Source organism: Callospermophilus lateralis, chromosome 6, assembly GCF_048772815.1.
Source record: "Callospermophilus lateralis isolate mCalLat2 chromosome 6, mCalLat2.hap1, whole genome shotgun sequence".
Lineage (NCBI taxonomy): Eukaryota > Metazoa > Chordata > Mammalia > Rodentia > Sciuridae > Callospermophilus > Callospermophilus lateralis.
Genome location: NC_135310.1, coordinates 14,834,357 through 14,846,739, shown reverse-complemented (window position 1 = coordinate 14,846,739; position 12,383 = coordinate 14,834,357). Strand labels below are relative to the sequence as shown.

Sequence of the window (12,383 nt, the reverse complement as noted above, 5' to 3'; positions counted from 1 at the left end):
CAGGGGCCAGAGGCCTACTCTCAGAGCAGCCCTGAGGTTAAGTAGTTAGTCACTTCTCCTTTATCACACACTGACACATTTCTGTGGTTTATTATCTTGGCTAATTTCCTCAAGCGACTGCAGGGCAAACTTGGAACTGTCACCGCAGCTAGCTCAGATTTGCTATACCTGACAATTTTTAATAGCGTGTACATTGAAAAAAGTCTTTACAAGATATCAAAACAAACAAAAACATCTTCACACATAACATAAATGAACGTCTACGGCTGGCATAATGTTACAACTTCCTTTGAAAGGCTCTTTCACTCTAAAACAACTCTAGATGTTGAATGAACCTTGTGATTTTAATTCATCTTACTCAATTCATAGGAAGCAAGCAAGCAAGCAAAAAAAGAGTCTCCCATTCTTAGTAAATCATGACACCAAATGATCACACAGCTGTGGGCAAAATAAAAGTGAAAAATGAGATTGTCTTGGGAAAGTAGCTAGACACTGCTTCATGATATTGGGTCTTGAAAAATAAACAGGGTGAGACATTGAAACTGGATTTCCTCCATGTAACCAGAGCTCTTGACCAGTGTGAATGTGCTGGTCCGACTGCCAGGAAATACAATAAGGAGAGAAGCAAAGATCACCAACCACAGGGAAAAAGCCACCATGAGTGAGAGACAGCAGAAATAGAAAATTAATAGCACTAGAGAAATGCCAGTCATTTTATACTGGACAACACAGTATGTAAGTCAGAGGGAAAATGATCTGGCTAAAGTGTTCTTCATTCTTATACTATTTAAGAGGATGTTAAGAGATTAACTTTCAGTTTTGTCAAATATATATGGCCAAATTTTAAGGAAAAATGTACTATGCAATTAAAACAAATAACTTTGAAGCCACTAGATAGAAAACCATAGAATAAATAAGAAAACCAGTTAGCCAACAAACAAGACCTCCACCATAAACTTTTAAATAGCATGAATGTAGAAAAAGAAGGAGGAGTTAGAGGAGGGTAGAAGAGGAAAAGAGGAAGAAAACAACCAGGGTAAATAGAAAGCAGAGTGAGATGATAAAAACAAATTCAAGTTCAATGTATCAATACTCATGAATAAGTATGAATGTGATATAAACTTATTAGTTAAAGGTAGAAATTGATCTGGGTGCTATGGTGCATGCCTGTAATCCCAGCAGCTCAGGAGGTAAGGTAGGAGGATTGCAAGTTCAAAGCCAGCTTCATCAAAAGTGAGGTGCTAAGCAACTCAGTAAGACCCTGTCTCTAAATAAAATACAAACAGGGCTTGGAATGTGGCTCAGTGGTTGAATGCCCCAGAGTTCAATCCCTGGTATACTCCCCCTCCAAAAAAAAAAAAAAAAAAGGTAGAAATTGACAGATTGAAGAAAGAAACAAAATAGATTCATTTGCCTTTTACAAAGAGAGACACATAACCATGAAGATCATGGATAGGTTGAAATTAATAGGATGGAAAATCACACGTCAGATAAAAAGTAACTGAAAGAAAACTGGTATAAATGTATTGACATCAGCCAAAATAGATTTTGAACCAGAAATCATTAAAAGGAGTTAATTGCTTAATGATGTAGCTTGCAACTTACTGGAAGATACATATTAATCCTGAACTTAAATTACCTAGTAAGTCTCAAAACAGTTAAAGCAAAAGCTAACAGAACTACAGGGAGAGGACAGACCCACCCACTGTGGGAACTCCGCTGCTGGGTCATCTCCACCGTTTGATCTCTTAGTATGGTGTCTCAGTCTTTGATTCTTTTCCTCTTCCTGTCTACACTTCTGTATTTCATTTCCAGTCCCATATCTTTAAATAAATCTCTATGTGTCAAGGACTGCATTTTTATTTCCAGTCTGTGCCCCTTTCCAGAGGTCTTTTCTGGTATCCCCGACTGCCTAATCCACAGGTCAAGTTGCAGGAGAAGAGACCTCATCTTGCCCCATACTGAACATGTGATCTTGCCTCCTAAACCTGCATCAGTGTTTCCCCATCTCAATTGATGGAAACTCCATTTTTTCAGTTGCTCAGTCTAAAAATCATAGGTTTATTTATGACTCCTCTTCCTTCACAGTCCATATTTGATGCTCAAAATATATTCTGAATCTCAGCACTTCTCACCAGCTCTACAGCTACCAGTTTGGTTCAAAACACTCAACTTGGATTATTGAAACTGTGTCCTGGCTTCTGTCCTCCATCTATTCTATTCTATTCTATTCTCACACAGCATCTTGTAAAAACACTGCCATTTCTATAGTAAGAAAATGGATGAGAAAGGATGGTTAGGACATGACAGAGAAAACCAAGTGCCTAAGTAGGGATAGAGGAAGAGAGAAGATACAAAGAAACGGGATTGGGGGGAAAAAAACAGGGCATTAACTGCAGGCACAGGAAAGATCACAAAAAGAATTTTAAATGTATAATAAGTTAAAATAATGAATTAGGTGATCATTTTATTTTAGTTTTTTTGAGACAGGGAATCACTACACTATCCAAGCTGGCTCAGAACTTGCCATCCTCCTGCTTCAGTCTCCTGAGTAGCTGGGATTATAGGCCTGTATCACCATGCCCAGCTTGGAAAAGTATATTTTGACCAGCTTTATGCTAATACTTTTGACAATAGTCAAAGAAATAAATTCATAGAAAGTCTGAATTAGCAATATTGACTCAATTAATTTTGTAAGTCCAAATATGGGGATACAGCAACAATAACAACAACAAATCCAATAACCTTGTCTCTATGGAGTGAACACTAGAGTGCACGAAATCCATCAGTCAATAGCAGGTGATTAAGACAGATAATAGTTGAGATGATGGGATAAATATCAAGCAGGAAAGAGGGTTGGGGGTAGCTGTAATCTCAAAAAAGGAGGCCAGGAAAAGTCTGACTAAAAGAGAACCTTTTAGTGATGGTCAAAGCAGATGAGGCAGAAGGAAACAGGAATATTGGTAAAACAAGATTACTCCAGAGGGATGGTAAAGGCCAAGCCCTGGAATGTGTTTGCCTGTTTGGTGCCACCTTTCCAGTGAGGTTTCTCTGAGTACCATATTTAAAATTGCAACAATACCCAGTTCTCTATGCTTTGAACCTTCTAACCTAATTTTATTTATTATGCTTATTATTTTTGTTTGCATTCTCCCACCGGAAGTCAAGTTATATAAGGAAGAGTCTTTTGTCTGTATTGCTTATGGGTATTTCACAAATGCTTAGAGCACTATTTTCATGTAACAAATGCTCATTTAAATTTTATTAAAAATTCGGTTAAGATTAGAAAGGTATAGCCAGGGGTATAGGTAGAAACCTGAATGAAGAAAGAATTTCATGAATGCAGAAACAACCATGTAAAGTGCTTCTGACAGGTGAGGAAAGATAAGGACTGAGAACTGACTATCATGAGGACCAAGACACATCCTGGTCAACTTGTCCTGGGTAACATGGGGAAGAAAAGCCTGTTTGGGAATAGGTTCTACAGAGAATGGGAGAAGAAGATTTTGAAACTAAAACGGGCAATTCTTTCTAAAAGCTTTTCAGTAAAAAGAAGAAAAATTGAATGGCAGTTGGAAAAGTAGAATTAAGAAAGTGACTTTTTAAGATGAGAGAAATGGCATGCATTTATATGTGGATAGGAAGAATCCAACAGAGATTGAGGGGGAAGAAAGTAGAGTGAAGAAGGACAGGAATTCTCCCCTGGAGGGAGAGGGAGGATGGGCTGGAGGCACTCATAGAGGGATTGGCCTGAGCCGGGTGCACAGATGGTTCAACCATAGTAACAGGAGTGGAGACCAAGTATTCAGGCACAGATGCAAGTAGGTGGGCTGATGTGGTCGTGGGAGCTGCGGAAATTCTTTTCTGGTTGCTTCTATTTTCTCAGAGAAATAGGAAGCAATGTCAACAGCTAAGAATGAGGATGGGGAGGAGGTGTGGAAGGCTTGGGGAAAGGAAGCATAAAATAGTTGTCCCAGAAATGGAGGAGTGTGTTGGGAAATGCCCTGGGAGAGCCAACCAGCCTTAGGGCCCAGGTGGGTTAGTCACTGTGCAGGGGTAGGGAGTGTTTTTCTCCAGCCACAGTCAGCTCCATGTGTGTGGGACGAACCAGGCAGAGGTGGATTTGCGCCAGCACTATTTTTTTTTTAACCAGGATAGTAGGACAAAGTGAGATATGCCCATAAGGGACTGAGAAGGGGTGACTCTTTTGAACACTGAGAGAAGGGCCCAGAGGGCAGGGGTGAAATGAAGAGGGTGGGATGCCAGAAAAAGCCAGAGCATCAGTGGCTTATAGGTCATCGAGGGTGAAGTCACATGTGGCAGAAGAGATGCTCGGCAAAGTGGGGTGGAGGTTTCAGCTTTTGATGATGACCACTGCCAGCTGTGACCACGAGTGGGCAGTGAAGGTGGGAAAAAGGACACGGTCATGAGGAGGAGATGGTCAAGGTACTCAGAGGCCAGGATATTGGGAGAACCACCTGGGGCTTCCTGAGATCACTAAACACTAAGCACCATCTAGAAAGGAGGAAGAGTGACCTAGGTAGGGTAGATCACCCTGGGAAAAATGGAGTCTATGAGCCAGTCTCATGATTCCTTAAGACTTGAAAGCCTTACTTTGTTAAAGCAATAAGACTCCCAATAAACCTCATTCTACATGTGCTATAGTCAACAGCTCTGCAGGCATGTTTTAATCTTAATGCTCAAGACAACTGAGATTATCAGCTGTGATGCCTTGGGAAAGTCACTTAACCTCTCTCTGCCTTTTGCATAAGACAACAATACTACCTATCTCAAATATCTCATTATGGATTCAGCAAAAATTAAATATTTAGGACCAAAAACATGGTTAAATCCTCCCTCATAGTTAACTATGTTCATTGTTATTTTACTAGATAACTGAGCCCTGGGGTATCTGGAAGATAGAAAAGATAGTATAGGTATAATTTACTTTGCAATATAAATATATTCTGATATAAATGTAAGTTAACTTTTTAAAAAATACTAAAAAAAAAAAAATTGGCAGAACCATTCACAAAGTGAACTCTTGGAAACATGCATGTTAGAAATGATCTGAATCCAATTTACAAACACTGCCTATGTATTAAAAGTGATGAAATGGTGTTATATTTCTAAAAAATGTGTGAGGAGGGCAGAAAACCAAACATTCTAAATTATTACACCATGTTTAAGTTTTCTTGACAAGACTTGGAATTACTTTTTCTGAATTAAGTTCTATAATGTTCTTTTCTCAAATTATTGAATCTCTGATCAGGTATAGGGTAGATGCTTCAAACTGATACACTGATTTAATGTTATTGAGGGAACCTAGAATTTAAATTGTCTCAGCAATGATTTAAATGTCTCACTTTTTAAAATTTAGCTTATCTGAGGCATTTAACCAATAAATGTATTTTTGAACACACTAGAATTGATCTTGTAGTTGATAATTTCACTGTATCAGGATTGTGCTATTTTAAGTAACTGTGCCCAGGCCTAGTAAAAGTTTCTGTCTCAATAAAATAATGATTCAGAGATTCACCTTGAACCTGGCCTTTGTTCCTACTTGCCTTTGCTTGCTTCCTATTGTCTCTGTTGCATGCCCAGTTTTCTCTTTTTTCTGTCCTTTTGTTAGTCTCAGATAAACATCTTCTCTGACTACTGTCCTTCTGGGTTTCCCAGCTCCACTTCTTTTCTGGTTAATGTGGCTTGTTTACTACACTCCAGTAGAGAGATTCCTCTACCTGTAATGCAGGCAGTTGGCACAGTGTCTCTCCTCCTTCTCTTTCTGTCCCTCTTTCTGTGTCTCGGTCTCTACCTCTGTCTCTCTCTCTGGGATCCAGAATGGCTCGGAAAGGGCTTCAAATTCTACAGTCTTTTAAGTATACAGATTAGTGCACACATCATCCAACTTAAAGCTTTCCGGTCAGGGGCCGATGTCACCTATAGTGAACCTTGAATTGATATTCCTGTAAAACCTTACAGTTATCTAGCAAGTAGGGCAGTTGCATTGCTGGGCACTTTCCATTTGGTATAAATCTACTATGTAAACAACAAGCACACCAGTGTTTCTCAAACCTTCAGTTTAAAGGCACCACAAGTACCAGGGCCTTATCTGTCACGGGCACCCATTTGCCCTGTGCTGAAATCTGGCACAGAGCTAATCCGTGGTATACATTTTGCTGAATTAACATTCAACTCAAAATTAGTACATATAGTACATTTTAAAAGTGAATTCTTCTGTATCAAATATTCACAGAGATTAAAATAGTTTCAATTATTACATGTTTCATAGGAAGAGAAATTATTACATGTTACATATGCTTAATTGCTAATTTATTAAGTGGTATTATTTGGCATTTTTTTCTATTTTTAATATACCAGGAGTCTCAAAATGGCCTCATATTTCTATGCTTCTGAGAAGTCTGAATGTGGCCCAAACTAGGAAAACTTGTGACTCCATTTCATCTAAAGCCTGAACTCAAATGGTCTTGGGGAAGCTGATATCCATACAGAAGAATGAAAATGGACCCTTATTTTCAACTCAAAATGGATTAAATATTTAAACATAAGAAAGGAAATGGTATAACCATTAGAAGAAACTTCCCTATGGAAAGCTCTATGACATTGACCTGGGCAATGAGTTCTTAGATATGAACCCCAAAGCACAGGCAGCAGAAGCAAAACCAGACAAATGAGATCATATCTATCTCCACATTTCCTGCAGAACAAAGGAGACAATCAAGAGAGTGAAGGCAACCCACAGACTGGAAGACAATATTTTCAAATCATACTTTGCATAAGGGGCTAACACCTGAAATATATAATGAACTTGACAATGGCAAGGAAACAAGTATGCCTTTAAAATAGGGGAAGAAAAAGGAAAAAGGTAGGGAGGGAATTCCATCAAGACAGAAGACAGATGAGTGAACCAGATGAAGGGGATTGAGGGGGAGGAGCGGGGATGGGAGACAAATATCATATGATTTTTTATAATTGATCTCAATGACAGGTAGAATCTAAAAAAATTGAACCCATAGAACTACAGGGTAGAATGGTGGTTAGCAGAGGCCTCGGGTGGAGAACATGGATGGGGAAAGGGAGACCTGGACAATGAGAACAAAGTTCTAGATGCGGGGAGGGTTCTGGTGTTCTCTAGCATGACATGGTGACCTCAGTTAACAGCCATGTACTATGCATTTCAGAATGGCTAAGACAGCATTTTAAATTTTCTCATCACAAAGACATGATAAATATTTGAGTTGATGAATATGCTAACTACCCTGATTTGATCATTCTACAATGGATACAGGTATTGCAACAGCACATTGTACTTATAATTGTATATGTAATTATTGTGTCAATTAAAAATTATTTTAAATTAAAAGAAATAGGAGTTTCTGCAGGCACCAAAAGGCCAATAATAAATGAAGGCAGGACCCAAGTGTGGCCTACAGCTGACTCAGGATCTGGCTGTCAGTCATGTTGGACAGGCTAATCTGGGTTTGAGTGTGCTGATCTGAAAGGACCAGAAGTGTAAATGGCATGGGATTTCTGTGTTTCTACATCTCTAGCTCCAGAAATAAAGTCCCAGAGAGGCATGAAATGATATTTGTCATGAATTTGCCTTTTGATCTAGTCTAGAATAGATAATAGTCTATTTCCTTGGGGTAACTAAATAAAAACCAAATGTTCATACACACACAAATATCAATAATTTGGCAGAAAATATACATGATCTAAAAATTTCCCGTATGTGGTCAGGAATAGAAATTTCTGCTGATCAGTTAGTTTTCAGGACATTCAGTAAAACCTCACCACCATGACACAGAATGGGGAACAGAAGCTCAATTACAAATTGCATGACTACATTAATGAACAACAGCATTTTAGCTGGGTCTTTACTATCACAAAATGAAAAGAAGTACATTGGAACTTATATACAACTGAACATGCACAATACTGAAAATGTCCCAAATAACTAAGGTGTTTTTCAATTCTAGCAACACCACTTCCGAAGGTTCCCTCACCCCACCTTGCAGTACCAGGACCCAAGAAATCTTGCCTGGTCTCCTTGGAGGATGGAGTCAAGAGCCAATCACCTGTAAATTCATACTACCTGTAAGCTTATCTTTTAGAACATAACATAGCAGCAGAAATAACAAAGATGGCTGAAAATATGGCCCAGAGCTAGTGGGAAATATCTCAGGAAATAAACCTACTGGAATTTTCATGACTTAGTACAAGAAAGGAAAGTGTAAATTAGAAAACTTCTAAGAAGGATGTCTCTGATGGATGTCTCAGAGGGCTCCACTGCAGCTTCTGTCAGACTGTAAAGTTTTCCAACCAGAATTTTTACCTTATGTTGCTCCAGTTTCCGTTGTATTGTGTTTGCTGTTTCCTCATGGACTTGCTGAATGGCTATTTCCTCTCTCAGGGCCACCTCTGCCCTGTACAGCCAGGCACCTATAGTGCCCAGAGGTGCAGGAAGAGATTTATCAAGCTGTATATGCCAATCAAAGAGCTGAAATTAAAAAAAAAATAAGAAAAGTAAAATATCTCCTACACAGAAGAATATTCTTAAAAATTTCCCCAAATGATTTTAAAGTCTACAGAAACTTTTAAGTTAATAATTGTAGGTTTATTTAATATATATCAACTAAACAAACATCTATTTCTGAGTGTGATATTTTGGGTATGGGGAGAAAAATATTGACACAAACAATTTTTGAGGAAACTTAAGATACACCTTAAACATGGAAGAATATTAATTATGAATGTAAGCAAGTTTCTTCTTGTGGGAATAGCATAAAGCACCCACTGATTCTCTTATGGCTTTTGCAGAAAGAGAAGGTACTAGGTTTGCCAACATGCTCAAAAACAGCAATAATTATACACCAGCATGTGAAATCCCTGGTTATCAGAATGAGAGTCTCATTTAAACCTCCTAGAAAAATGAAGGTTATCTAGACAGCTTTAGACATAGATGTGAGGATTCTTTCTAGAAGTCTGTGGTTTTCTAACCTTCTCTTCATTTCTTCCATTTTACTTGATTCTCAAGCACCATTTCTTAGTGTACTGTATCTGTACAGGTAGGATGGTTGTGGTACTTGGGAACTGCACTATTCTTTGATGGAGTTAATGGTCAAAAGGGAGATTATCCAAATTAATAGCATATGGCAAATTTAAGTCAAATATTCCTACAGATGGTAGATGAAGTCCAGGGGTTTGAAATCTTGGCCTTTAAGCATGCAGAATGTTGCTATGAAGATACTGAATAGTTTTCCTTCAGATTCACAAGGGACCAGATAAGAAGAAATGCTCTCATTCAAGCATGTAAGGTTGTATGTCAGCATGTAAGGTCCTTAACTATTGATGGAAGGTGATTATAGAATGAGAAGTAGTCAACTATCTATCCCTGGAAATCTTTTACAAAACAAGGCACATTTTCTAAACAACCCAGAACTAAGTTTTGTATGGTAAGAAGTAATCTAGAAGCTCTTCCAGGATCTCAGTCTACCAATACTGAAAAGCTAGCAAGGGTAGGATAAGCCAGGCAGGAAAATAGCTGCTGACCCAAGGGCTCCCCCTAGTGCACAGAAAAACCTGACAAAGCAAAGATGCTTTGCAATTCAGCCTTCCCAGCCTCAGACAGAGGCAGCAGGGCTGGTGAAACAGTGCTGGGTAGAAAAAGATGATGAACATATTCTACACTAGATTACAAAAGCCCTGATAAAAGATTAATCATGGAGAAACTTACCCTGGAGGACACTCTGTCCCAGGATTGTTTTACCAATGCTTGGTCAAGTGACAATTTACCATCTCTGTGTAATGGTTGAATTAAATGTTCAATCTGTTTCCTTTTTATTTCATATTGGACTCTGAAGTGTTTAAATGACTAAAAAGATGAAAAACAGAAAAAATAGGGCAATGAGTCAAAGAAAGCAAAAGCAAAGGAAACCACACCTCCTAAATAGTCATCCTTTATGTCTGGAGAGCACTCCATGTCTGTTATTGATAATAGGCACTGATACAAGTAATAGCAGTGATCATTGATTCTGTACTCAGAGCTTGAACCTGTTCCCAATACTTTCTACATATTGTGCTCACTGGGTCTCTCCATAACCCTACATCATAGACACTAGTTACCAGTATGAAGCCCACAAGTGACTTGGCAAAGCCACATAGTAGAGGTCGGACAACAGGCTAGATTTCTCAGTGCTAGTTAAGTTATTTTTATACCATTCTATATTTTTCAAGAAAGAATAGTAAACAGGAATAAATATCATTGCTAATAATCAAGAAGACCAGTGTTTTATTCCAAGGTGCAAAACAATTTACAAGAAAAAATTGCATATATGAAAATAGCAGTGAATTAAAGATATATAAATTTGAGTTCAAACAAGCCTGAATTAGTAGATCTACTTTAGGGGATCTCATTTATATAATAATCCTTTAATATTATGGTATTATCAGATATATCACAGAATGATTAAAGTGAACTTATAATATGTAAGCTTACCCATATATTAACATAAAAAATCTTCAAATTTCTACATTTTACATTAAACCATCATACCCCAAAGTGTGACTCTAAATCCAAATTATGAATTGAATATGCCATTAAAATGTGCAATTATGTTACAGAGCAGAAGAAAGGCCCTAGAGAATCTAGTAGATGACACATCTTAAAAAAACTTCAAAATTATAAACAAACGTGCAAATTCACACGCAGAACACTGGGGGGAGATGGTGAATAAAAATTTTACTACAAGTTTCATCTTCCATTCTCTGTAACTTAATGTAATTTAAATATTAACACAAAGCATTTTGGGGAGTGTAGTTCGGTGGGTTTGCTCCCCAGCACCACAAAATGCCAAAACAAATGAACAAAATCTATGAAAGCATATGCATGGAAAATATAGTATTTATTGATCTTGAAATAGAAAGAAAGTGCTGATTATATAATACAGATATGTAAGAAAATTTCCCTGATATATAGATTTCAGATGGTCACTATCCATTTTTAAACACGTAGCAATCATCTGTGGCTCAAAAGAAGTGCTGATTTTTGGATTTTATATTTTTCTTAGCAACTGTTTTCCTCTCACAAAATCATATCTGTACAACAGGTACTTTGTAACTTGAATTTTTTAATATTTTATGCTCAAATTAAACTCACTAATGGATTCAATAAGTGTATTCAGTCTGTTTTTCTCAACTTATTAACTCAAACACTTCTCAGGGGAGCTCATGCCCCCAAATTTTATCGTTTTAAAAGATTACATTGAGTTTCAAAGCCAAATAGTACATGGATAATAAGCACATATTTATCATTTTGCCAAGTTCAATAAATAGAATAATAATACTATAATCCATTTAAATTTGTGCATATTTACTTGAAATGACATACTAACATCATAGATTAATCTTTTGTATGACATGTTGAGCCTCTCATTGTACCCTTTGATGCAGCCAAAATGACTAAAATATAGAGTAGAACATACTATAGAATATAATCCAAAATACATCAAATTAGTTTTTCCACTAAAATGAAGTGGCATTTTAAATAGAAGGAAAATGACAATGCTGCATAGAATAAATCACAACTTTTTAATGGGAAAAACCTGCTACAGACTTTGTGTCTTGGAAGTGAAAATTGGAAGCAGAAGTCCAATTAATGACAGTGTAATGAGACTGGGTGAAACAACAACTCTGACCTCAACTGGAGTGCAATAGTGTTGAACTAGTGTTGAAATTGATTGCCTTAATGAACCCACTCCAAATATTCATGTTGCAATCCCTTATTAAATTCAGCCTATCTTAGTGTAATTTTCATTTGACTCAAGTCACTTATTTATTCATTTCTTTTTGGTGGACTTTCATGTTATGTGACATCTGTAAAACCATGAGTTTTACAAAAACAATGACTCCGAGGTACTTTTCTGGGCCACCTCTAAGACTCTGTATCTAGCAAGCGATGACACCTCCGAGCTCCATATGGAATGTGGACACAACTCAACTTAAAGCTACCTAAACAGATAGAAATGTAATTATTATATTATGTACAAATATATTTTATGTGCACATTACTTCCTAATTGTATTTTCTCAATATAACTCGAGACATTATATAGATTAACTGGCATATAAATCTTATCCATGAAAGGTTTTTTAAAAATTGAAATCTCTTTCCTATATCATACCTGATACTTATCCTGCATATTCGATTCTGTCATCTGTGCCCTCGTCAAATCTCTTTCAAATTGTTCTATCCAAACTTTCATTTCCTTCAAAATTAGTCTGTCTTCTCTCTGAAAACCAGAAAACATTGCAATTTTATTACTAATTGTGTATTTATTCAATTACCAATAAGACTTAATATGT

General features: G+C 37.2%; 1 protein-coding gene across 1 annotated transcript in view; it reads right to left on the bottom strand.

Moving 5' to 3' along the window:
• Syne1 (spectrin repeat containing nuclear envelope protein 1) overlaps nt 1-12,383 on the bottom strand; it is a 421,786-nt gene that overhangs the window by 294,737 nt on the left and 114,666 nt on the right. The window contains exons 10-12 of the mRNA XM_076858120.2: nt 12,203-12,310; nt 9,758-9,895; nt 8,357-8,521 (exon numbers count right to left, since the gene is read on the bottom strand). Of these exons, the coding sequence (XP_076714235.2) occupies nt 8,357-8,521; nt 9,758-9,895; nt 12,203-12,310 (411 nt within the window). The remainder of the gene's footprint in view (nt 1-8,356; nt 8,522-9,757; nt 9,896-12,202; nt 12,311-12,383) is intronic.